The sequence below is a fragment of the Hemitrygon akajei genome, chromosome 5 (genome assembly GCF_048418815.1).
Source record: "Hemitrygon akajei chromosome 5, sHemAka1.3, whole genome shotgun sequence".
Taxonomy (NCBI): domain Eukaryota; kingdom Metazoa; phylum Chordata; class Chondrichthyes; order Myliobatiformes; family Dasyatidae; genus Hemitrygon; species Hemitrygon akajei.
The window spans coordinates 43,366,606-43,393,646 of record NC_133128.1 but is presented as its reverse complement, the minus strand read 5'-3'; the positions used below and the strand labels follow the sequence as shown (position 1 = coordinate 43,393,646).

Here is a 27,041-nt window from a genome sequence, read left to right as displayed (position 1 = left end):
TTCTTTTTGACCTTCTATCTACAACAGAATTGGAATCTGTTCAACTGTTTACTTGATAGGAATAATATTTAATTATCTGCTTTCCCTTCTTCCCCCATTTCCATCAATCCCTTAAAAATGTTTGTGAAATTTATTTCATTCATTTTGCTGAAAAATAGGTAACTATCTTTTCCTATATGGCAGATGGCAATAAATGACAGTTCTCAGACTTGATTGCTTGCATCTAATTGGTAGGCAGATGATTTAGTCTGGCTGCCAGCAATTTACTAAATAATTACTTTTTTTTAAAGCTGAGTTGAAAAAATAAGGCTTTTTATTTCCACAAGGGCATGTGGCAGACTAATATTAGATAATTTAGTACTTGGTTTATCTATCTGCACTAAAAGTAAATAAATTCAGTAAATATTAAAACATTATTTCCCTCTTGCTGATTTGATAGACATTCAACATTCAGAAACTGCTTATTTGTCTGTTCTTGCTCCATACTAACAACAGACCAGTAAAATCTAATTCTCTACAGAAGCTGATGTCATTGATTGCAGTAAAATTCCCTTGCAATTCACTTTGAAAATGCAGTAGAGCTAGGCTGAAATGCTTGAGGATATACAGCCCAATTTTAGTAGCCTCTTACAAATATTTTATTAATAATTTACTTGAATGAAATGATCTGCTATATTTTTGCAAATAAAATTTGCGTTTTGGTTCATTAATGTTGTGGAGCCCTCCTCATTTTTTCTTGCCAAAATCCTATGTGCAGTTAAACATGGCAGTCCTTTAAAAAAACTGTTATAGAAAAAAAATTGTTTTTTTTTCTCTTTTCATCAGTTTTCCTTTGTCAAGGTGCATGCATAAATAGTTGTTCATAGCTTATATATACTTTTAATGGTGTTCCGTTCAGGTTACATAGAACAGGTCTCAATTTAATCTGTGTAACATTGAAGCTTTATTGTTTCATTGAATTGGTTGATATTGTAATACTACAACAAACAACAGCTTGCTGTGAAGTAGTGCACCTCAAAGATGAAAGCAGGGATTTAAATATTTTGAGTCTTATAAAAATAATTGTCTTATGTTTCATTCTAGTTGCTTACAAAGAAAGGGAATTATTTAATGCGACATGCAATGTTCTATCAAAGAGCAGTTCGAATAGCAATTCATCTTAATGGCTTTATCCTTCAATTTTGGAACTGGTGAAATAAGTAACGAAAAACAGTGGTTATTAAATAGGATATTTATCTAGTAATTTGGTAATTCTGAGGAATTGTAGTCTGTTTACTTGCAAGATATTTGTCAAATCTAATATTACACCAAAAATATTACTCTGTTGCCTTGTGTTACCAAAAGAAGAACTTGGCAGCTAGAAGCTATATCTTGTATGATGTATTCAGTTGAACAAGATTATACATTCCCTACTGTTAAATATATTAAGTTTTGAAAGTATGGACTTTCTATACAATTACTTTTGTAAACTATCCAAAAGATATGATTTACTAGCAAATTTCAAAGAACCATGAATATCATTTAATGATTAAAGCTTGCTTGAATTCAATACGTATTGTTTTGCTGAGCTCACTTGGATTAGACCTCAATGTTTGCACTTAGAACTGATTAATGCATTAAAACATAGTATTTGTGATAATGTTTTGTCAATTTGTTTTAATGTTGGCTATAGATTAAAAAATATTGGATCAGTGTTAGAATTTTTGATCAAATCAGATTGTTCACAATATTGACAGTGGAATGAGCTTGAACTTCATTTCTTCTACATCTTAGAAATCTGCATCCACCTCCACAAATTTGCCTGCTTCCAATGCTACTTGGCCCATCTGCTTCTGATCCATTCACTAGTATTTCTGTTTCTTATCTGCCATCCTTCTCAAACACTGACTCGTTCAAATCTTCCTTTTGCATATCCTCACTGACACAGAAGTGCTATCCCGACTCACGTGAGCTCTAAATTCACTAAGATCTCATAGTTAAAATTATTTTCTTTGTTTTAAAGCTCACAATATCCTTTCCTGTAAATTTGTAATCTTTGTAATTCATAATCTTGTGTATCAACCATAATCAGCCATGCATTTATCCTGTGGAGTCAAGGAGCACAGCAACAGACTCCTTGGCCCATCAAGGATCTAAAATGGGTTAAAGTAGAATTAGTGTAAAACAGAAAGGATGTAAACTCAGTGAGCCACAGGATCTGTTTTCAGTGCTGCACCACTTTGGCTGTACGCTGGCTAATACTAATCCCATTTTATTCACCCCACATTCCCTTCAGTTCTCCCAAGATTCTATCACTCATTTAAATACTAGAAGCAATTTACAATGGCCATTTAACCTACCAATCTGCACATCTTTGGGATGAGAGTAAAAAGAGCAGCTGGAGAAAGCCCGTAGTGCCACAGGAAGAACATGCATGTTCACAGAGACAGCACTGGAGGGTTGCGATTGAGCCTAGATTGCTGAAACTGAGGCAGCAGTTACACTAGTCTGACATAAAACACAGGTAAATTTCTCCCTACCCAATGTCGTTGGTGGTCGTGATCAACAGAGTATTTCAGGAACTTATTCAGAATATTACAATAGGCTCCTACTTTTCTGATATCTTGTTCTGAAGCTCTTGGATGGTAGACATGCACAGGCAAAGAGAAGTTTCCAGTAGCTTCTTTTATCCATTTTTATTGTAAGCTTGTGTAGAAAATAGTAGGCTAATTCATCTATGACTGCCTTCAATATGTGTTCTTCATTCATATGCACACTTTTAATCAAGAATCTTTTCACCTTCCCAACTCAGATGTTCAAAGGCAATGTAGAGTAATTGATCTTCTTCCCCTCCACCATCAGACTCCCAGATGATCCATGAACACTACCTGATTATTCCTTTCTTTGCATTATTTATTATGTAATTTTATGTCTTTGCACAGCACTGCTTTGCTGCCACAAACATTCAAATTTTACACCTTGTAAGATAGTGATAACAAATCTGATTCTGAATTCAAGTTCAAAATCTTTTGAACTTCATAACTTTGTTACATAACCACAGAAAAAATTGCTTTTAACTGCTGGGTTCAGGAAGAGGTCATTTGTCTGCTTGTACCTGCTCAGTTATTCAGTACAATCGTGGCTGGTCATTTACTTCTAGATCAATTTCCTACACTAACCCCATATCCCTTGGTTCTACTAATATTTATTTATTTTTATTTATTAAGATAAAGTGCAGAATAGGCCCTTGCGGCCCTTTGAGCCAAGCCAGCTAGCAACCCCAATTTAACCCTAGCCTAATCACAGGACAATTTACAATGACCAATTAACCTACCAACCGATACATCTTTGGATTGTGGGCGGAAACCCATGCTATCACAGGGAGAGCGTACAAACTCCTTACAGTCAGCAGTGGGAATTGAACCCTGGTCGCTGGTATTGTAAAGCGTTGTGCTAACTGCTACACTACTGTGCTGCCCACCATTAGACTACCATGTGTGTCTGTAAAGATTACCTTAGATTCACCACTCTCTGGCTCATCTCATCTCAATGTGCCTTGTTTTGAAACTCTATTCTCTGATTCTTTACACTCCAGCCAATGTCATTCCAGCATCTAATATGTCAAATACAATAGGTACAAATATTGTATGTTTCATTTAAATCTCCTCTCATTCTTCTAGCCTCTAGAATGTTTATAGGCGCAGAAAGCAAAATTGATTTGGTGAATTTGCCTTCAATCTCTGCTGCAAATATATCTTTCCTTAAATGGGGAGATGACAATACATAATAATCCAAGTGTGGCTTTATCATTGCCCTTTGTAATTGCGGACAGATGTCTTTACGCGTGTGCTTAAATTTTCTTGCCAGTAAAGCCAACATAACACTCTGAGTGTACATGGACACTCAGATCCCTCCGAGCATCAACAACTCTCAATCTCTTACCATTTTAAAAAATCCACTATTTTACTAGATTACATCACATTTTTCCCACATAGCCTACATGGAGACTTCTTCCATTTTCTAGCCCGTCCAAATCCCCTGAAGCTTATTTGCATTCTTCTCACAACCTACACTGCTGCCCAGCAAGTTTGGATATATTATACTTTAATCTCCTTATCTGAACCATAGATATAGATTGTGAATATCTGCAGCTCTAGCACTGATCCTTTTAGCACCCCTCAAGAAAAATTAGCCATTTATTCCCACTCTCGGTTTTCTGTACATTAAGCTGTCCTTACTTCAAGCCAGTCTATTACTCTCATATCATGTCCTCTAATTTTGTTTAATAACTTCTTGTTTTAGGACCAGATCCCCTTATATGTCCTGCTGGTTGCAAAATCAGAAAAGAAATATGAGAAAATCAGAAATATCAGGAAAATCACTGGTGTGGACTGACTTTTAGCTATGCTGGAAATGGCATTTCTTTTTCAATGTGATATTGTTGAAATTAGCTGTAGTAAAGGCACATGCAATTCCCCAGATTTCTATTTGAGAATGTGACCACATTTACATCATGCCCCTATAAACTGGGTGCTTGGGTTGTGCCGACATTTTGCCTATCCTTCTTTAATCATTTTTAGATCTGTTGTTTTAAAAAAGAAAGACCATTATTACCTGCTCATTTAACAACCCTTTTCTTTAAAGAAAGAGCTGGGGATTTAGAAACAGGTGTCCAATCAAAGTCAGCCTTCTCTAAGCAGCTGTTCAGACTCATTCAATGCACTTGACCATGGGAATTAAGTGGATAAAAGATTTATGGCTTTAAAGGAATCTACATTGTCAGCCCACTTCATCAGTCAAAAATACTGTTGTAATGAGATTTCTGGTACCCATGTAGAAAATTGACAATAGACATGAATACTGAAGTTTCTATTTATTTATTGAGATACGGTGAGGAATAGGCCCTTTTGGCCCTTTGAGCCACGCTGCCAGCGATCCTGGTTTTAACCCCAGCCCAATCATGGGACAATTCACAATGACCAATTAACCTACCAACCAGGACATCTTTGGGCTGTGGGAGGAAATCAGAGCATCTGGAAGAAACCCACATGGTCATGGGGAGAACATACAAACTCCTTACAGGCAGCGGTGGGAATTGAACCCAGGTCACCTGCACTGTAAAACATTGTGCTAACTACTATGTTACCATCCTGCACCAACTGTTATATAACTGTCATTATATAGTTTTTTTGGTTTGTTGGGTGGTAGAGTTGGTCTCTTGACTTGGTGTGTCTGGGTAGTCTTGTTTTGTCTGGTGGGTTTGGAGCTCCTTTCCGGGGAATGTGCTAAGATGGTAGCGCGATATTAATACGCAGCAGCTTCTCCGGACTCTGGATTTGGAGATTGCCAAACGTTATGTGAACTTTCTGGTGTAGTCTGTTTTGTCATGTGCTTTTGTGATATCATTCTGGAGGAACGTTGTTTCATTTTTTTAACTGCATTGCAGTTGTGGTTTCTAAATGACAATAAACTGAAATTCAATTCAATTCAATTCAGATTCAATTATACTATAGTATGTATTTGTGATACAATACTCTTTCTTGGTAAGCATCATATTCCCTTACATAAATACGATCTCAAAATTATTGAATACAAGCCTAAAGGTTCTTACAATGGCTTTAAAAAACTACTTCCACAAACAGACTTCACCATAGTACTAATGATACAAACTTTGGGAGAAGTCTGAGACCTGTATTCCACCCATTCAGGTTCTCTGAAGCTGCAAATCATCCAATCTCAAACTATGTAGTTCATATTCATCATTTGAAATTTTCACTTGAACCATTCTTTTTATCAATGATTGCAGTAGCCAATTGTATGTATAAATAAACAAGGTTCTAAAATTAGCAAAGTATTGGTACAATTGGACATTTCTTATTCTCTAATTACTTAGAAAAAAGCAATCATACTACAACGAAACTGTAAAATCTGACTAAAATAATTTAATCTGAAATAAAAACTGAAGGCAACTAATCTGTGTGGATTTCACCAGAGGACCTGGAAATTTAGGTCACTGCCAATTTCACCAGGCTAGAGTCTCTGCCCACCACTAGCAGAATCATTGATGTTGACTCAAAGGATTAACCGTTTCTTTCTTTGCAGATTTTATGCAATCTGCTGAGCTCATCCAGCAATTATTGCTTTTATTTCCGATTTGCCACATCTGCAAAGATCTTTACCAGTGTTCTTTGATTTTCAAAAACAACAATGTTAAAAGTTGTGATCGAAGTATGGAGTGTCAGGAACATATATGAATTTGGTTCTGAGCTGCGGCATGTTTTTGGCAGATTGCGTGCCCCAGTAATATTTGGCTGTTACTTCTAACTAGTACAGAGGTCCTTGTTTACACTCTTCCAAAACTTCAGTATCACTGAAAGTAGCAGACTAAAACTAAGCACCATGTTCCAGGTGAAATCTGTTGAAGGCCATGAACAAGTACAAAAAAGAAACTGATTTTGAATGCCTCCCAATAACCTATTCACTCTAGCCTTTACTTTAAAATGGGTCCACTAGAATGTCCATATCTTTTCTTTCTTTGCTTTGTTCATCTTAATTTTTCCCTGACTGGATGTAGCATTATCATTAGCCCAAATACTTTCAAACAACTTAGTTTCAGAGTCTACCCAATATCTGGATCAGAATTGAAAATAGTTACCGGTAATTCTTCCCATAAAGATCTCTTGGTTTCTTATGACAATCCTTCTGCAAAGCCGTGGAGTATTGTCTAGTCTCCCTTTGGGATGTTGGACACCTTTCAGAGATATACATACAAAGTTAATGAGTTAATGCATATTCCTTAGCTGATGGGAAGATTCTTCGAACTTCTGAAACGTATACTTATTTTTTCTGCCACAAGCAGAATCGGAGTTTTTTCTGATATACTGCCTTTTGATTTGTTTCATTTACCATTGTGATTAACCCCATAGACACATTTATTGCAATGATTTCCTTACTTGGGGATAATACTCAGAACTGACATTAAATGGGTTAATTCATAATCAGAAGAAAAGGTTAATTCAGCCTCTTAGCAGCAGTGTTATTTATTAGGCTAGGTGTTTTTAAATCAGTTAGTCAAACAGAAAAAAGATCAATCTTAAGATTATTTTGATGAAACATGAGTATTCTTTTACATTTTGCATAAATCACAAAAGAAAGACACATCAAAATAAAGGTTGTTTGCATAATCATTTATTCTTGACTAAGATGGATGTTTTTTTAACTCCAGTTAGAAATTTAGTGCAACTAACTCAGATTCCTTGTGGTAGATAGGACGATTTTGAAATACTGTATTTTTTGGTGTTACTCAATCCATTTTCACAGGTTCAGAGCAGTGAATATTCCAACCCAGATCCATTATTGGGCATTTTTAAAGGACCTTCCCAGCATTAATCAGTCTATCGGACAAGTGGCTGCGAAAATCTTGGTTTTATGTTTAATTTTAAAGACCTATAACATGTTGCATTTCACTTCTGAGGTAATAGATGTGAACAGGGCAATATTCCTTTTCTGTATTGCTAAATAAATACATAAAAAATGCAAATGTTGGGAGGTCCAAATCCTGAATATTCCAAAACTACAATTACTGGTTGTGTTTATTGATAATGATTTTATTGTTTTGCATAGTGTTAATTTTATTAATGTTATTGGTTAAATCTATTGTTTTATATTGAAAATAGTCAACAATCTTTGGTGGACATAGATACCGTTAAGACTGCAGCTTAACAAGAGTTTATTCTTTATGCTGAGACAGTCCAGATGGAAAGATGCAGGTTTCTCAGCAGTCTGGGTTGCATATCTTGTGGTTGGTGCCATCTGTTTTCCGTCCTTCTCACTTTTTTATGCACATGAGAGGTGCTGATACTTTCAGTCCTGCAGAGAGCAGCATCAGGGGGAGCTCCACTGTGTGCCGTGTCTTCACTTGGCAATTCCTGGCTTTGTCCTAAAATAAACTAAAAGACAGATGGCAAAGTGAATAATTTACATCCTGATAGAGTAATATGGCCTGTTAACTGCTGGTCTTAAATAGAAATGGTGATTTTTTAATTCTAAGAGCTTCAAACGTTGAAAGGCATTTTTCTGACATAATTGAAAGTCCTTTTCTGCTTTCATATAATATACATTGTTGTGGCTTCTATTGTAATTTTATTCCATTTTGTTTCATTCTACAGTATTTTTTTCTTTGTTATTTCCAGTAGTTTGTTAAAGAATTTATGGAATTTGTCAAAATTAGTGCTCAGTTTGTTTTGGCTCAGAAGATATTTGTCAACACCCAAGCAGTATCATAACAATATAATTTGTAATATTTTTCTGTAGGTGCAGTGTTTCCCTAAGGAAGAATAATGAAGCTACAAAACATCTAGGAATGCTTTGATCAGATCTTAACAAATTTGTAAAGCCAAAATTAGATCCCTTAAATTCATTATCTTGGGAGTGCTTTAGGTGGAAGTCCCATGTACTTTGAAGGTATTTTCATATCCACTATATTTCTGTCAATTAGTGGTGTTGGGATTCCTAACCGTCATATTAGATAGAAGTCAGTGGGAAAGAACAATTAGGCTCCAGAACATTGTTACTCATGGGAAAAGTAGTACTGATAAGCATTGTTTAGAAGGGATATGGCAGCACACGAATTATGTTACTGGCATGGTTTCAGAATGCAAGACTATTAATCCAGGCATCTGTTCTCACCAGAGCAGCTGGGGGATTTATATTCTGGTCTCTAAATAAATTTGGAATAAGAGGCTAATACCGGTAGTGGTGACCATGAAATAACTAAATTGTAAAATACACCTAAATACTTATCAATCCTTTTTAAGCTTAATAGGCCCATCATTTAAGTAAAGGCCAGGTAGAGATGTGCATAGTGATATAAACAGACATGGAGCTCAGAAATGGCCATGAAGCCTTTGATGTTGGAATGTGAGCATCAGCCAAGGTTCCCATGAACGCGCGCCTTGAACGAGAGTAATGTTGGCCGCAGTTGTTTTCCTATTGACTAGTTTAGCTACATTCTCTGCCAAGGCTAACAGTTGAAGGTTGACGCATGGACGTACTCATGTTTGTGTCATCGTACCCCAACATGAGAACTGGGACACATAAATGAACGCACAGTAGAGTCAAGTATTGAAAAGGCAAAGTGTGTGTTTAAATCCCACACATATAATGTAAACCCAAACACAATATAAATGAGCAAAAAAGCAAATTAAATGATTCAAGCTTTTATTTAATCTGTGACATGTCATATTCTTGCCACCTACGATTTTCAAAATGTGATCAACATCTTTCCCCCCTCCATCTCCAACATCTGCTGAACCCTGTGAAATAATTATAATCATTTTTATTTTCAAATTTTAGATATCATTAACTATATTGCAAATTGAGCAAGTGTTTTCTTTTGCAAAAATGAAGGCAATATGGGGGTGCTCTTGATTTTAAATATCCTTTGCATTTAATGTTACCCTAATTTCCAATTTATGACTTGTGACTTGCTCTATGTTTGAACAGCTAGCTACATGCTCTTGCAATAATGTGTATTTTGTACTTCAGATTCTATTTGTGATTATTTGGACAAAATAGCAAAAATAATTGTATGGAGATAGTCCAAAGAAGTCTAAAGCCTTCACCTCTGCACCTTTTCTCCAGCTTGACATTCAGTTGTTCTATTCGCTGACTTGCTCCTCTTTCTGTTCTTGTTTTTGTTTAGGATGTAACATCAGGTATTATTTTGGAATTATACTCTTCGAGGTTCTGCTGTTTTGACCTCTTTCTGAACTCCCTTTTAGATCTCTTCACTCCTACCTGTATTACTAAAGCCATTGTTATGATGATACAGAAACTGTTGGTCTAGATAAGTGGTTAGTTCTGAAGTGCGGGTTTTTTTTTATTGTTGGACATTGCCTGCTCCCGATAGCTTACCAAATTTATAAGGGGCTTGATGATATAAATAAGAAATTACAGTTTCACTAGGCTAGAACTGGAGCTGACAGTCTCAGAATAACTAGATGGCCATTCAGGAATGGGATGAGAAGTAATTTCTTCTCAAATTACTACCCAAGTGGACTGTGGAGGATCAGTTAATGTCTCTTGATATCATTTAGATTGAATGAAATTGGCTGAAGACTAGCATTGTTGATGGTGAGGATCTCAGGAGGAAGCAAAGATGGATTCTCCACTCAGTCTTTCTGGCTGAGTATGATTGCAAATGCTTCAGTTTGTTTTTGGTGCACACATTTTAAGCCCTGTTTATCATTGAGAATTAGAACATCCTTGGATCCATCCCCTTATATTTACTGTTCCACTATCATTAGTGATAAAAAATGGCAGGTCTGCAGAGCTGTGTCTTTACCCATTCTACTGATCTATTGTATTATGCTTTTGGTATTTAGCATATATGTTGTGTATTGGCACCTCAGGTTTAGATAGGGTCAGTACTACTTCCAGTATGCCCTTTGCCACTCCCCATTGAATCAGGATTACCCTGTTTAGTGTGATTATGGTGGAGTGTATCCTCAAGGTGAAGACTACAGTTTGCCCTTTCTGCAGCAGTCACATTTTCCAAGACATCAAGGATAAATGCTTCTGCCGCATATGGACTGGTTCAAATAAGTTTATCTCTAATGTTGGTCACACCCTAATTACAACAAACCCTTTCTGTCATCTGTGAGATAGACACTGAGGTTTCCTGCCCAGAAAACCTCTTGTGTTATGCTACCTTCATTGCTGCTTCCAAGTATTGTTCAACATTGAGGAGCATCCTCCATCCATGAAGAAGTGGTAGGTGGTAATCAGGAGGATGGAAAAAGTTTCCTTGCCCATGTTTGCCCTGATATCATGAGATTTAATGGGCCTTGTATCAATGTTGAGAATCCCAAGTGCTACACTCTCCTGTCTATGTACTATTTGTTTATTTAGAGATATGGCGTGGAGTAGGCCCTTCAACCCCAGCCACAGGATAATTTACAATAACCAATTACCCTACCAAACGATACGCCTTTGGACTGTGGGAGGAAACCAGAGCATACTGACACATTCCATGGGGAGGACACGTAGACTCCTTACACAGGATGCCAGAATTGAACTCTGAATTCCGACACGCCAAGCTACAATAGCGTTGAGCTAACCACTACACTACCATGGCGCACTCACACTCTGGCGAGTCTGTCCTGGTGATCATGATGGAAGAGTGAAATGATTTCTCCAGCATGTTGCTTTGGGAATCTCAGCAAACATGGACTTCACTGCTGGCATTAAATACTGGAGCAGACTGAAGGGTTCAGCCTTCTGAGTCTGACAGCAGGTCATCCAATTCCCTTTATGACAGTCTGCACACTACTGTTAATTCCATCCCTTTTACTATTGTAAAATTAAATGGTTTTCTGGTACTTTGAATGTAGTTGTATACAGTATATGTGAGTGCATAAGTGTGAGTTTGGAAATAACAAGCAGGTATTTAGCACCAGGAATGTCTGCATAGGAACATTTATCTCCAGAGCAATCCTAGAGATATCACTTAGTTCAAAATATCAACTTCTTGGTCAAAGTTCAAAATAATATATTATCAAAGTCACCATACTCAACCCTGAGATTCCTGTGTTTGCAAGCAATCACAGTAATAACAAAAATCACAATAGAATCAATGAAAGACCATACCCAACAGGGCGGACAACAACCAATGTGCAAAGAAAAGCAACAAACTCTGCAAGTACAAAAAAAAGAGAAAAAATGAAATAATTATAAATAAGAAATAAACATTGAGAACATGAGGTGAAGGTACACAACACAAAATGCTGGAGGAACTCAGCAGGCCAGGCAGCATCTATGGAAAGGAGTACAGACAATGTTTCAGGCCAAAGTCCTTCATCAGGACTGGAATAAAAGATGAGGAGGAGTCAGTGTAAGGGGGGGGGGGGGGGCGGAAGGATCACAAGATGATAGGTGAAACTGGGAGGGATGAAGTAAAGAGCTGGGGGGTTGGTCGGTGCAAGAGATACAGGGGGAATCTGATAGGAAAGGACAGAACGCCATAGATAAAAAGAAAAGGTAATGCCCCCCCTTCACCATTCCCTATTCCCATTTCCCTAACTCACCTCCCTGCCTATCACCTCCCTCTGGTATTCCCCCTTTTCTTTTTAACATGGCCTTTTGTCCTCCTATCAGATTCCCCCTGTATCTCTTGCACCGACCAACCTCCCAGCTCTTTACTTCATCCCTCCCAGTTTCACCCATCACTTTGTTGGTTCTTCCTCCCTTCTCCCAGTTTCTTATTCCTCAGCCTTCTTCCCCGTCCTAATGAAGGGTCTTGGCCCGAAAAGTCAACTGTAGCTATACTCTTTTCCATAGGTGCTGCTGGCCTGCTGAGTTCCTCCAGCATTTTGTGTTGTGTCTCCTAGTTCAGTGGGAACAGTTCAGTGTGGATGAGTGAAGTTATGTGAAGTAATTTGCTCTGGTTCAAGAGCCTGATGTTGAGAGGTAATAACTGTTCTTGATCCTGGTGCTGTGAGACCTGAGGTTCATGTACCTTCTTCCTGATGACAGCAGCAAGAAGAGAACATTTTTAATTTGAAAATATTTGGGAGCCTTGTTACTCTGTGAATTGGTTAATGAGAAAACCACTAAGAATCTTTAGACACATCATGAAAATTGAAATAATTTTCATAAAATTTTAATTGCCCCAATAAAGCGCCCACATCCTACAGGAAATTATCCAATTTGCTGAGATTCATTGTTGGTTTAATTTTGCATGATGTTATGTATCATATATTAAAAAATATTATGAAATGAATGCAATTATTATGGAATAAATACAAATTAAATAAAAAAGCTTGTAGAGTAATGAAACAGAGAATTAAACAAACAAAAAAGCAGTGAATCTGGAAAGGAAACGAGAAGTTTAAAAAAATAAAGCTATGATAATTTGCATGGAAATAGTATCCCTCTACCTTATTGCCAATCCCAAGGCTACATTCATAGTGTCACTATGTTCAACCAGCCTTTCCACATTTACTCTTGTTTTCCAGGTAATTTCAATTTGGCATTCACTGTTTTCTATTGTTCTTAGTGTCACAATTCAAAATAAATCATCGAGTGTATCAGCCCAAAATTTATTGATTCAAGGCATTCTTATTGGGGGAAATTTTAACAGAAAATCTATTTTGTCCTTGCAGGAACATTCCGGTGCACTTTCTGTCAAACTGAGGTTGAGGAAGATGAATCTGCATTACCAAAGAAAGATGCCCGAACACTTTTGGCAAGATTCAATGAACAGATTGAACCAATCTATGCCCTATTGCGAGAAACTGAAGATGTTAACCTGGCCTATGAAATCCTCGAGCCAGAGCCAACAGAAATTCCATCACTTAGAGCAAGGTTAGTTTGCATTCTAAATATCTTTTTTGTTCTACCAAGCATGAAAGATACAAAAAGCTTGGCTGTGTTTTGGGTCATTTAAGATTGGGAAAGATGAACGGCCGGCATATTTTCCTTTGCTTTTCAAGGATGCACTTCTTCAGAAAGAAACTTATTTTAACAAGCAGTTCAAGTATTAAGCCCAAATCTGATGTCTGACACAGTGTATGAAAATCTTAACATAAGAATTAGGGTAAAATATACTTCAGCTCAATTAATTTTATATGCAAGTATTTCTCATGTCTTTACTTTTTATCTTCCTGCTTTGAATCTTTTTAAAGTATGTAACTTTTATTTGGATGTTTCCATCATCATCATTATAGTTGGTGAAAATTATATTTCTTAAAGACTTCATAGTTTTTATGCATACAGTTGGCGTCATGGTAATGTAGCGCTTAGCATAATGCTATTACAGCTCAGGGCATCTTAGACTGGAGATCATGTCCAGTGCCCTCTGTAAGAACTCTCTACGTCCTTCCTGTAAGCACGTGGGTATCGTCCAGGTGTTCTAGTTTCCCCCCCACAGTCCAGAGGTGTACCAGTAAATAGGTTAATTGGTCTTTGTAAATGGTCCTGTGGTGAGGCTGGGGTTAAATAGGTGGGTTGCTAGTCAGTGCGCCTTGTTGGACTGGCAGGGTCTATTCAGTGCTATATCTCTAAGTAGCATTAAATAAAGTTATTAAAAAATCTTCTCCTAATTACTTTCACAGTGTATCATTTTATAAATAGGGTGCCTTTCTGTAATTGCTTCCTTGAAGTCATATAGGGATGACATATTTCAGGTGGGTTGAGTTCCTAGAAAACTGATAGCATCGTGATCTTCTGTAATGTGAGTGCATCAAGAAACTTGAGTTTAAAGAGTGCATTTTCTGTTGATCTATTTGCTTTCTTTTCATGTAGTTCCTTGAGAGCAAATGTCCATATCTCGCACCTTGGACAGTGATTTGAGAAATTTGTAAGGGCAAACTTCTGTTCCCTGACATTGCTGTAATGGTGGGGTGAGATGATGGGGGTGGAGTGGTTGTAGTCTGTATTACAAATGAAGAAATATGAGGATTGTGTGAAATCAAATTTCAATAGTGGCTGGAGAAGTACGTGGCCTACAAACAATTAACTTATAACTGGGTCATTCGTCAAGAAGATGACATAGTTTATGAAAATTAACAGATTTTATGAGGCAAACCAATTCCACAAGTGGTACACTGTGGCATTTTCTCATGAGGAAGATTCTCCTCCTGAGACATTTGATATTCTAAGTTTTTTTTCTGGGCTCATCAGACTTCTAATCTTTTGGTTCAAAATGTTATGTGTAGGTTTCAGTACTAACTTTCTGATGTCAACTGTAGTACTTAGTAATGGATGGAATTGTTAATTTTCATTTTATACTGAATAGTGAAAATGGATAAAATTAGAAATATCTAAGGATAAAGTGTGAGTTTTCCAACAGAACTTAATAAAAGTGGAAAAAATTGGAGTCCTCTAAGAGTGCAGAAAAGATTTACCAGGATGCTGCCTGGATTAGAGGGCATGCACTGGAAGAAATGATTGGATAAGCTTGGGTCATTTTCTCAGGAATGCTGGAGGCTGATGAGAGACCTGATAGAAATTTATTTGATAATGTGAAGACTAGACAGCAGCAGGTATCCTTTACCAATGGTCAAAATGTCTAATACTATAGGGCATGCAGGAAAGATGAGAGGGGATAAGTTCAAATGAGATGTGTGGAACAAGGTTTTTAAACAGAGTGATGGTTGCCTGGAATGCATTTCCACAGAGGCAAATAGATAGAGATGTTCAAGTGGCCCTTAAATAGGCACATGAATATGCAAAGAATGCAAGTAAATGAACATAGTGTGGGCAGATATGATTAATTTAATTAAACATTCTATGACTAGTTTATTCAGTTGACCTGTTCCTGTGCTATACTGTTCTTTATTCTCTAATTTTTGACTTAAACTCAATTTCTTCAATTGATACAAACTATAACACAGCAATAAAATATTTTAATTTTTGCTTTTTCGTTCCCATTTTGTGGTGCTAAACCCAATATTACTACATTTTATTTAATGTTGTTGTTTAATATTGTTTCTAATAGCCAACGAGCTCCTGGTGCTGGCAGTGGAAATATGAATTCTCAGAAAGAACTCTGGGTGAATAGAGGACCCACATACGAGGACCTTTACACTCAAAAAGTCATCATCAATATGGAAGAACATGATGTTCAGCACAAAGCTGGTTCTGATGGCAAACCAGTTAAGGAGAGACCAATCTGGCTGAGAGAGAGCACAGTCAGAGGAACATTTGTAGACTCAGAGGAACTCCAAGAAGGTGAAATACCGACTTTCTCCCCTTCTAGTGTTTTATCTGTAAAGGTATCAAAGTGCATGCTGGCTCTGCTTCAGTATAAAATTCTTTTTGTTCTTTTTAGTAATAACCTATAGAGTGCAGTCCCTATTGCGAACATTTTACAAGTTTTTGCACTGTATTTTTGAGATATTTTTAAATAAAGCTATGATTCTTCAGTTCTCTGTGCAACAGGGATCACAGTTGTTTTGCTGATAATTGTAACAATTTAAATGATAAAAGAAACGTAAAGAACATGATGCATGTCTTTAATTGTAATATTCCATCCCTGACCATCAGCTATAATTCAGTACTGACAGTCAGAAGGTCATGAATTTGGATCCTTTTCAATGGCTTAAGACGATATAAATTGTCTGAGGACGAGCTTTACTATTAGAAGCATTGTCTTTTTAAATAAAACATTAAATTGAGGATCTACCTGCAAATTGCCAAGACAGAAAAGATCCCATGGTGATATTTTGAAGAGATAGAATGTTCTCTCAGATTTCTGTCCAATATTTATCTCTCAAATAACATCACTAAAATAATTAACAGGATGTTATTGTATTCCTATTTGTGGGTGCTGTACTTGCCATTTCAAGAGCCTGCATTAAAATTAGTAAGTTAGTTTATTATTATTATTACATGTGCCAAGGTGTAGTGAAAAACTGTTTTCATTCATACAGTTTATATCATCACATAAGTGCATTGAGGTACTACAAGGGGAAATTAATAACAGAATGCAGAATAAAGTGTTCCAGTCACATACAAAGTGCAGTGCAGCCTGACAGTATGGTGAAAGGCCATAACAAGGTAGATGGTGAGGTCAAGAGTCTATCTTATTGTACTGCGGGACTATTCAATAGTCTCCTAGCAGTAGAGTAGTAGAAGCTGTTGACCTGGTGATAGGTGCTTTCTGGCTTTTGTATCTTCTGTACACTGGGGGAGGGGCAGAGAAGAGAGAATACTTGGGTGGATAGAGACTTTGATTATGCTGGCTGCTTTACTGTGGCTGAAGAAGTATAGACAAGGTCTGTGGAGGGGAGGCTGGATTTTGCAAATGTGCTGAGCTGTCTCCACAACTCTGCAGTTACTTTATTTTTGATATTACTCAAATGCCCCCAGTGATTTGTCTCCCAGAATATTTGAAATGTGACACCAAACTCCCAATTTGGAGAAGCTTCCACAAATAGGTTCTCACCAAGAGCAGCCTGGTAATGACCAAATAAATTAGTCCATTGTGTTGGAAGAAGAGAAGTATTGCCCAGGACACTGGCAGAACTCCAGTGATCTGCCTGAGAATAAAAGTATTATAACTTCAATTTAGCATTTTATCTTAAAAAAAAAAGGCATGTGCCTTGTTAATGCAGTAGAGTGATTGCTCATACTTTTGTGTTTGAATTCCTTTCATGGAACTTGAACTCCATTTTGGCTTATGAGGTACAAGTGTCAATTACTGAGCATAAGTGCATGACGTTGCAATAGCTGATATTTTCCCAACTGCTTTAATGCATTCTTTATCCAATTTTTCCTCTAGATAATTTATCCACAGAGATAGGCCCGCTGGAAGCTGTATAATCAATGGTTCACCTCATCCACAGCTGTGAATTAATTAAGCTGATCAATATTGGCTTGAGTCATTGAGTTCTAAATTTCAAATCCGTTCCCTAATTGAATTTGAGCTCAAAAATTCCTTAAGTTATGGACAATTGCCTGCTATATTCTTATTTCAGGGACATTCTATTCACACATTCTTTCTACATATTAAGAGAGCATGATTAATTTACAGCTACTTATAAAGTTATGATAAAGTAAATGTGCGTGTGGTCTGAAGGTAAATAAAATTAAGAGTCATGCAGCACAGAAATAGACCCTTTGTCCTATTGAATCCATTAGACCTTGATTTAACCTTTTTAGCCAAGGAAGTGGTGTAAAATATTGCAGCACGAGATTCTGCAGATGCTGGAAATCTAGAGCAACAAGCACAAAATGCTGGAGAAACTCAGCAGGTCAGGCACCTTCTAAGGAAATTAATAAACAGTCCTGATGAAGGGTCTCGGCCCAAAGCGTTGACTGTTTATTCATTTCTGTAGACACTGCCTATCCTGCTGAGTTCCTCCAGCATTTTTTTTGTGTTGCTTTGTAAAATATTGCAGTATTACTGAACTCCTTCTTGCATCCCATTATTAGTCTGTATGATCATTGAATTGAAGAAAGATAGAAGAAACAAACATTAAGGTCTTAGTCTTGCTTATACCACGATGGGGCCTCCAAAACTGATCAGAAATTGGGGAGAAAAGACACTGGACAAGCTGTTTCATTCTTTTGCTCCTTTTTGCAGTCAGACCTTAAAAGTGACTGCTAGAGATCACCATTATTCAAACAAGTGGGTTTTTTTCATTCTTTTTAACTTGCTATAATAGGAATTCATTTTCTGACGCCATAACCTGATTGCAGATTATTTTTATACCATGCTTATCATCTTCTGTTGATGTATCTTCACCTCCAGTTGTCTGTCCTCCCTACCACCACTACCTCCTCCAGTAATGCCATCTTTTCCTGCATGGACTTAACTTTAGTGATGCTACTTAGAGAACACCAACAAATTAATAACCTGTCTTTGAATCAACAATATCATTCCAAACCGAAAGTAGTATCTAGACAGATCTCAGCTAAGAAGTAAAATTTAAAATAGCCTGATATTACAAGATTATTTGAGAAAATATGAGAGGTTCCTGTTTAAATTACTCTCCCACTTCTTTAAACTAAAGCAAATACTTTAATGTTAATACTGTTTCCTATCTTTTCCTTTGATTTTTATCACTGAGCTTGACATGGCAAGTACTTACTTTGTACAAGATGTTGGTGAGGCAGCAACTGGAGTATAACGCCCAGTTTTGGTCACACTGTTATAGGAAAGACAACATTAAGCTGGAAAAAGCGCAAAGGAGATTTACAAGAATGTTGCCAGGACTCAACAGCCTGAGCTATAGGGTGTGGCATTCTTTGGAGCATATGAGAGTGGAGGGGTGCCTTTTGGTGTGTATAAAATCATGAGGGGCATAGACAGGGTGAAGCCTTTTCCAAAGAAGGAATCAAAACACAGAGAGCATGGGTTTAAAGTGAGATGTGAATGATTTAAAAGGAACCTGAGGAGCAAATTCTTCATGCAGAGGGTGCGTGTATGGAAAGAGCTGCCAGAAGTAGTTGATGAAGGCAGTTAGACTAGTACCTGGATAGGAAAGGTTTAGAAAGATATTGGGCAAATGTGAGCAAATAGTACTGGCTTAGATAGGCATGTTTGGTTGGCATGTACAAGTTGGGCTGTGTTACTCTATAATTCGACTGACTTGAAGGGAACACATTTCTAATCACCTTGGAAGGGGCTAATCCAGACTGTCAAAGTAGGAAAAAAACTCAGTGCCTGCTAATTACTGTTCTATATGTACCGTTTCTGATCTTTTAAAACTTGTTTGGTTCTAGTCATTCCATTTGCATTCAGTCTGCTGCTTTAGGAATAAATAAACTACAGTAATTTTATTTTTGGAACTCCAACATGAATAATTTCTGCCTTCTGTCATCTTCTAGGTGATATGAATGCTGACTCATATCATGATCGTGATGGAAAAGGAAATCCAATTGAAGCAAATGAAGAAGTCATGCAAACATTGCTCATCCATGAAAAGAAAAGTACATCAGCAACAGTAGCTGCAGCTGCTACAATCCCAACTTCAAATGCCAGTGATTCAGAGAGTGAAACAAGTGAATCAGAGGATGAGTCACCTCGACCACAGGCAGTGGCAGCATCATTCCCAGTGGCAGCAGCTGATGAGGATGAAGAGTTTGAGGATGAACCAACTGTTTTGGTAGCAGGACAGCCATATTCATATAGCCAGGTCAGCCAGTGTGAAGGGTTAGTGGCTCAGATGACAGCTGAAGAGAAAGAAGCATATATTGCCATGGGACAAAGAATATTCCAAGATATGTATGAATGACCTGTTCCCACGGAACAAACGTTTTTGAAGTTCCTAAATATTTCCTGTGGTTTTATTAGTCAGTGTTTCCACAGTTTTAAATATATCTACCAAAGTGTTAAGAGACAGCATTCCTTTCTCAACAAAATTACAGGCTGTGTTTAAGAAGTATTTTGAAGACAAAAGTATTTTTAGAAGGCTAAAGTGCTGCAGTGCCCTATAACATTTATACTATTTATTTCATAGTTATTCCTTTTATTACATAATTTATCCCCAAGATTGTTAAATCCTTGTTTAACTAACCCATCTTTTTATCCTGCTGTTTGAAGGATATAATAAATGCTGATGGTGCTCATAATAGTATTTTTGAAAAATTGGTCAATCTAATTGCCTCTGTAATTCAACAAAAATCCCTGTCTCTCAGGCATACAAATCGGAAATGTTCCTGGTTGAATTCCTTACCTATGCTAGTTGACTTCAGATTAAACAGTAGAAAGGAGTTATATTCCTAGTTTGGCTAGATGAAAATCAACTAAGATGGCTAAATTTCATCACTGTTTATTCATCCCTTCTGAAACAATCTACCCTAGATGAGTGGTGAGGATTAGGATTAGTTTGGAGTCCTTGATGCATGTATAGCCACGGGCAGTCAGTGTCTAGGCATGAAAACTTGCATTACATACCATCCAATCTCTAGCATCTGTGGAATTGTACCTTGATGGTAATCAGTGACAAGAAGAACAAGAGAACATTTTGACCTAAAACATTTTATCTACAATGAAAATATGTTAAGTTATAGAGCAGTACAGTTTTACAGTGAGTTGGGCAAGTGCCAAACCAGAAGCAAAGTTTAAATATATGGTTTTTATATGTCATCTTAAGGTTAATTTGCATACAATAGCTGAAATATTAAGGTGGCTGAGTAAATTTTTATATAACAGTTCAGAAGATTACAACAAAACTATGTTTAATTGATTTAATACAATTGGGTTTCACAACTTTACTGCTAATGCATCTTAAATGAGCAATGCTCGAAATGCTCAGCAGTTCATTTTGGTCTTGTGGTTGGAAAACACAGTGAAATTTATAATTTAATGGTCTTTGAGAACCAAAATAGTAACCACAACCCCCACTCCTTTTGTAGATGCTGCTTGACCGGCCAATGATTTCCAGTATTTTTTACTTTTATGTAAGATTTTCAGTATCCACCTGTGACATGATCTATCTTCAGAGTGGGTACTTGGGGATGGTAACTATCCTGTAATGTAATTGACAGTTTAAATTAATCTGAGAGTGAAATCATAGCTTTTAACCATTTTGCTGTCTGATTTTGTTATCGCGTTTTAATTTCCTAAGTGACCCACCTGTGGCCATGTTCCATAGCCGGTATTTTATTTTGTGTCTTGTAATCGATGATGTTCACAAAAGGGTATTAATGCCTTTACTGCATGTTTCTGGGAAGTTGATTTGATCACAATAAAAAGTTCTGTTACAAAGAAGCACACCAGTACGGTAAACTGCCCCATGTATACATGAAAAATAATCTGCATTGAACTGTTAGTAATGTAACACAGAGTTTATTTTATAGTCAATGAGAACTAAATTGTTTTATTTCCTGTGCTGTTGAGTATTAGATCTGGAGTTCATTCTGCACTCTGCAATTTAAGGCAATTCACCTGATGCTTCAGTTTCCTTGGAATTAAATAAATATTTATGTAATTTGTGTATTTAATACATTGTTGGCGAATTCAAAGTTTTTGAAAAAAAATTAATCATTCAGATTAGATTAGATTTCTGGTGTTAATGTCCATGGAATAAATTATTTCCTAGATTATTTTTTCAAGTTCTTTCTCACATGTATAAAACTATCAAAGCTCATTCATTTGTAATATCTTACTGTCAGCAGGAGAGTAGTTCCAGCTATTTGTCCACCTTGATTCAACCAAAACATTTAGATAACTCATTAGCAGCATCCAGTGGCAAAAGTTAAGTGCTGCAGTAATATTCCTACTGATTATACAAGTTGAGTACCCCTTATCCGAATTTCCAAAATCCAAAAGCCTCTGAAATCCAAGATGTTTTTCAGCACTGACATGATATCACAAATGCAAAATTCCACAAGGTGCTGGGAAGTTTTTCAGGTGATGTGCAGGTCTCCACACACCACAGACAGTTCCAAGAAGTGATCTCACACATGTAATGAACAGAAGTTAATGAGAAATAGAAAAACACTGCACAAAGTGCAAACTGAAGGACTTGAATATGTATTGAAAGATTGGATTCATCACTGTTATAGTGAACATGTGCTGCTTAATGGTATGCTCATCAAGAAACAAGCAAAGTTCCATCATGACAAATTGAAAATTGAAGGTAATTGTGAATAATACAATAGGCTGTTTGCAGAAATTTAAGAAAAGGCATGGCATTAAATTGTTAAAGTATTTGGTGATAAAGTATCTGCTGATCATGAGGCAGCAGAGAAATTCATTAATGAGTTTGCTAAGATCACTGCTGATTAAAATCTAAAACACTGTATGGTTGGATCAGTACATATGTGTGATGAACAAGTATAAGACAAAGACTGCTTACCAGTAGCACATAAATTCAGAAATTATGGCAATTTCAAGCTATCTCATTATACATTCCAAAATCCAAAATTCAAAACACTTACAGCCCAGAGCATTCCAGATAAGGGACACTCAACCTGTAACTAGATTATGAATTTGTTAAATGTTGTCAAATAAGTAACTGCAAAACAAAAATAGATAACCAAGTTTATGCTCTTGCATAAAGTACATACTAACTAATTGTAACAATTTGTATTGTGCAGTACCATCAAATGAACTAAATATAAATACCTCATTTTAAGATGGGGAAATACAATTTTATAACTTCCACTGCAGAGCGATGAATATACCCTTTCAATCTTTTACTAACTATCCCCCAAGTACAGCATTACAGAACATAAAAATATTTTTGTCTTTAGCTTTATTATGCACAATATAGGCATAATTAACTATTACGAAGCATACATCGAATGGGACAGAAAAAATCAGGAGCCTTCAAGTATCCTAACATTTTTCTTCAGCACGAGTAGAGTTGTTTCAATATGTAAGTGGAAGAGAAGGAAAATAAAGATTTCAAGTTACATATATATTCGCTTAAATGCTCCCAAATAGGAAATATATCAAGGAAATCAATTGATAAAAGAGTTTTGCAGAAAGAGACTACATCATAACAATTTTGTTGTGAAAATAAGATAATTTAAGTCTAATGGGCTTTACAAATGTATGCAATTAAAGTTAATTAAACTTTGCTTTTTAAGGAAAATATTCTTGGAAAATCAAAGCATCAATTCATATAATGATGTTATTTCCAATTGTTTTATTTGATATTTTGGAATAAAGGTTTTACAATATGTTAACTTGGTCATCAATTGTTTTAAATAAAATCTCATTTCATCTGTGATGCTGTTGTGAAATTTTAAGTATCGAATAACGAGAGATTTGTCAAATGTTTCTAAAAAGAAGATATAGTACGGAGAATTTAAAAATGTATAAAAATCAGACAATGTAAAGGGAAAGAGTAAACGATTTTCTTAGAACATTTGATAAAATTATTTAAGAAAGGATTTGCCTCAGAAACGTGTGCACAGACATCAATGAAGTTTTCAAACATATGCAAATGGGGCAGTTAAATTCAGTCAAAAATTCCATTGATTAAGGAACTCCTAAGGGGTTTAAAATTAGCCAGGATTAAATGATTGTGGTTTAGAAACAGTCGAGATTAACAGTATAGGAATATTTCTAATTCATTATCAGTGAGCACTATGTAAATAGGCTGCAGGGTGCCAAATCAAACTTCAGATCAGAAAGGACTAAGCAAAACAACTGTCATCCAGTTGCATATCAGTGTGGAAAATTATCTACAATAATATATGAGTTTACACTTTTTTTTGTATTTTCCATTTCTGTGATGTGGTTGTCATTGGAAGGCCAACGTTAATTGACTATCCCTGATGCTTCTTGAGAAGGTGGTGGTGGTGAGCCAGATGGGACCATTGATATGCCTTCTGGTGACATTACTATGGTGCTGTTGGATAGTGAGTTTGAGTATTTGGAAACAGCAGTGATGGAGAATAGGCAATGTACTTCCAAGAGAGGATATTGTGAGACTCGAGATGATGGTATTTTTGTTCACTTGCTACTTGTTGTCTTTGGTGGTAGAGATCACTGGATTGAGAGGCGCTATCAAAATAATCTTGTGAGTAACTGCAGTGCATATTTCAGATGTTGCATATTGCAGACTAGGTGTTTAGGAAAATTTTATTGGTTCATATTTGTTAGGTTCATTCCATTTCTTTCTAATGTAGAGATTTTGTGGAAAAGTACTGAATGGCTTGCTGGGTTATTTCAGACGCCAGCTAAGAATCAACTGCATTGCTGTGGTTCAACAGTCACGTACAGATCTGGCTGGATAAGGGAGGCAGCTTTCCTTAGCTAGAGAGCATCTTGATAAGGACTGCTGGCTGTTGCACTGTATTTGCAAAGATTATGGGACATGTTATGCTTTTGAATTTGCTAGATAGAAACAATACAAATGAGGTGAAAAAATGCCAATATTTGGAAGAAAGCAGAAGAATGAGGAAAGAGAGAAAAGGGACAAGCAAATTTTAACATAGTGCACTCTTCATTCTTCCATACCAAAGCCTCTGATAATTGTGTACCTATGACTATACACTCAATTAATCATTAATATATTAATGTGCTGTAAAGTGTCTGAAATTTGTCCTTAGCATGTAGTTATTAGGATACAAATTTTATTTAATCTGCTACAGAAAAGTATTTGAACATGAGTACATCTAATTATGAAAGACGGCAGGACACTGACATATAATAAACTACTGGATTAAATGTCATGCTGATGTAGTAAAACATATCTGAAGACCTACAGAATGTGCTAGGAGACTTCTCCAAGGAAAACATTGGTTGTGTGACAATCACAAGATAACTGCTAAAAAAATCCTCCTATGTTTTATAGCTCCAATTTTTTTTTGGTAAGCCAGTTATTATATTTAATTTATAATAAATGTTATCCTGTCAGAGGTTCCATAAGAGTCTTTATCCGATAGGCATTTGACTGGTGAATCAGCAAAATTGAATTGTGTGGTCTTCCTGATTTCCCACGGGAGCAGGGTCCCATTAACTTCACCACATGACCCTGAAAGTAAACATTTCCTCTTCTGATTGTGGTCTCCACGATTAACAAAGTGTATGTTTAAACTCTATACATTATCCACAAAGTACAGAGAAAGCAGTTTGAACCTCAATACAGAGATTATCAAACACAGTGGGCTTTCTTCAATTGCTCTGAAATTTACAAATGCACAATATACTAAGCTATAATGAATAACTGAGCATAGGGCTTGATATGCCCATATAAAACATCCTGTCTAACACTGTAGGCTCCTGGTACATTTTAATCATCTAATACAGTACTGCATGTAACAGTATCATGAAATGCATTGAATGCCTGGGAAAGGACTCACAGCACCAGCCCTGGGTACAGTCCAGTTGGAAATTGCCTCCAAGCAGCCTAATCTTGCCTACGAGATTCCACTGGCATGGTACTCTTAGGAAGGCAACCAGGGTTCTGAAATATTACCATGGGACAGTATTATTAAATACTAGAACCCTCACCATAGTATTTTATCCTGGACCTGTGAATCAGTTGAGAGCTGGCCCCAAATTCTGAGTTTTCAGTCAATTATTAGCCTAAAACTGAAAAACAGGTTTAAGATGCCCAGCCAAGTTTCCTAAGTGCATCTATATATCTTTGTGAATCTATTGAATCTAGCTCCAAGAAGCTCCAAGAAGCTCCTACAAGCTGCTTGTCTAAATCTGCTGTAGACCTGACTGCTCTTGTCACTTGATGTGTTAACATCTGTAAAATATGCAGTATTTCAAAATTAGTATTATTCAGCCATACTTGAAGCTTGCTGAAATATTTGGGTCAGTTCTAGTACATTAATGCTACTGATATCTACGTCTTCTGATGATTATGATGTCTGGATCGGCTCAGTTTCCAAGATGAATGTGCCACATCTTCCTCAACTTCTCACCTTTTTGTATCCCCATTGTGATTCATTCCATCTTTTATTCCCTGGTGCTAGTGGTCTAAGTTCTAGGTAGGCCATACCTTTACCCAGTAACCCTTTCTCCTCCTTCCACTGGTCTGCTGCATCCGCGATATTAAGGCATTGAAGTTGAAAATGGTAGAGAATATTACCCAAGACATGGCATATGCTGTGGAATACTAAGTGTTTGGAAGTGTTACAGTTGTCTGCATGGAGAGATAATGAAATTAATTACATTGCAGGAAACTGATGTGTATCTTAGTCAAAATGATTCATGGATGCTGCAGTCCAATTAAAGGCATTTCAGCCAAATTCTGGGCTGATATTATTGAAAGGTCATGAATCACTGAATACTGTAGAGAAACAAGACTTTTAAATATTAAAAATCAATTTAACTACTAAGACCATTTTACTCCTTCATGGGATGTGACATCACATTGGTGTGTCTAGGATCACATTAAGAGAGGAAGATTACCTTCTCCAAAAAGAAAACAATGAAGATGTTGAATGACAGAAGATTTCTTCATAACTTTGAAAGAGTTTTGACTTTCTAAATCAAAGTGGGGCTAAATACTACATTATAAACACAAGATTCCAGATTCTGCAGATGCTGGAAATCCAGAGCAACACACAAAAATGCTGGAGGAACTCAGATGAGGCCACATCTGTGGAAGGAATTAAACAGTTGAAGCTTTAGGGAAATAACCCTTCATCAGAACTAGGAAGAAAGTGGGCAGAAGCCAGAATAAGAATGTGGGGGGAGAGAAGCTGTTCAAAAGGCAGGTAATTGGTGAGACCAGTTGAAAGGGAAGGTGAATCGCACACAACATACTTCCAATTGATATATCTGGAAATCTTAAGGCAAATGACAGCATAATTTTACCTGTGAGCAGTCACACATAGATAAATATGTGTTGCAGGATCTGATCTCTTAAAGAGTGAGATGGTGAGGGTTGATAGAGCATATCCTTTACCTTGCTTAAAATGAATGAATGCTTTGTCCTACACGATGTGTCCATAATTTGTAAATTGCTCATTCTCAACAGCCTAACTAACTTTCTTAAATTATTAATGGGATCAGTTTTCATTATTTTTCAGGTAATGTTTTCCAGACCTCTGAGTGAAAGTATATATCTCTTTCACGTCTCCTCCAGACCTCTTTTCATAACTTTCAATCTCTGATCTCTTGGTATTGATTCACTTAC

At 36.6% G+C, this 27,041-nt stretch overlaps 1 protein-coding gene across 1 annotated transcript in view; it reads left to right on the top strand.

The window, feature by feature from the left end:
- gtf2e1 (general transcription factor IIE, polypeptide 1, alpha) overlaps positions 1-23,124 on the top strand; it is a 59,303-nt gene extending 36,179 nt beyond the window's left edge. Inside the window, exons 3-5 of the mRNA XM_073045367.1 lie at positions 13,143-13,344; positions 15,479-15,711; positions 19,315-23,124. Coding sequence (XP_072901468.1) covers positions 13,143-13,344; positions 15,479-15,711; positions 19,315-19,721 — 842 coding nt within the window. The 3' untranslated portion in view covers positions 19,722-23,124. The remainder of the gene's footprint in view (positions 1-13,142; positions 13,345-15,478; positions 15,712-19,314) is intronic.
- The last annotated feature ends 3,917 nt before the right edge of the window (positions 23,125-27,041 follow it).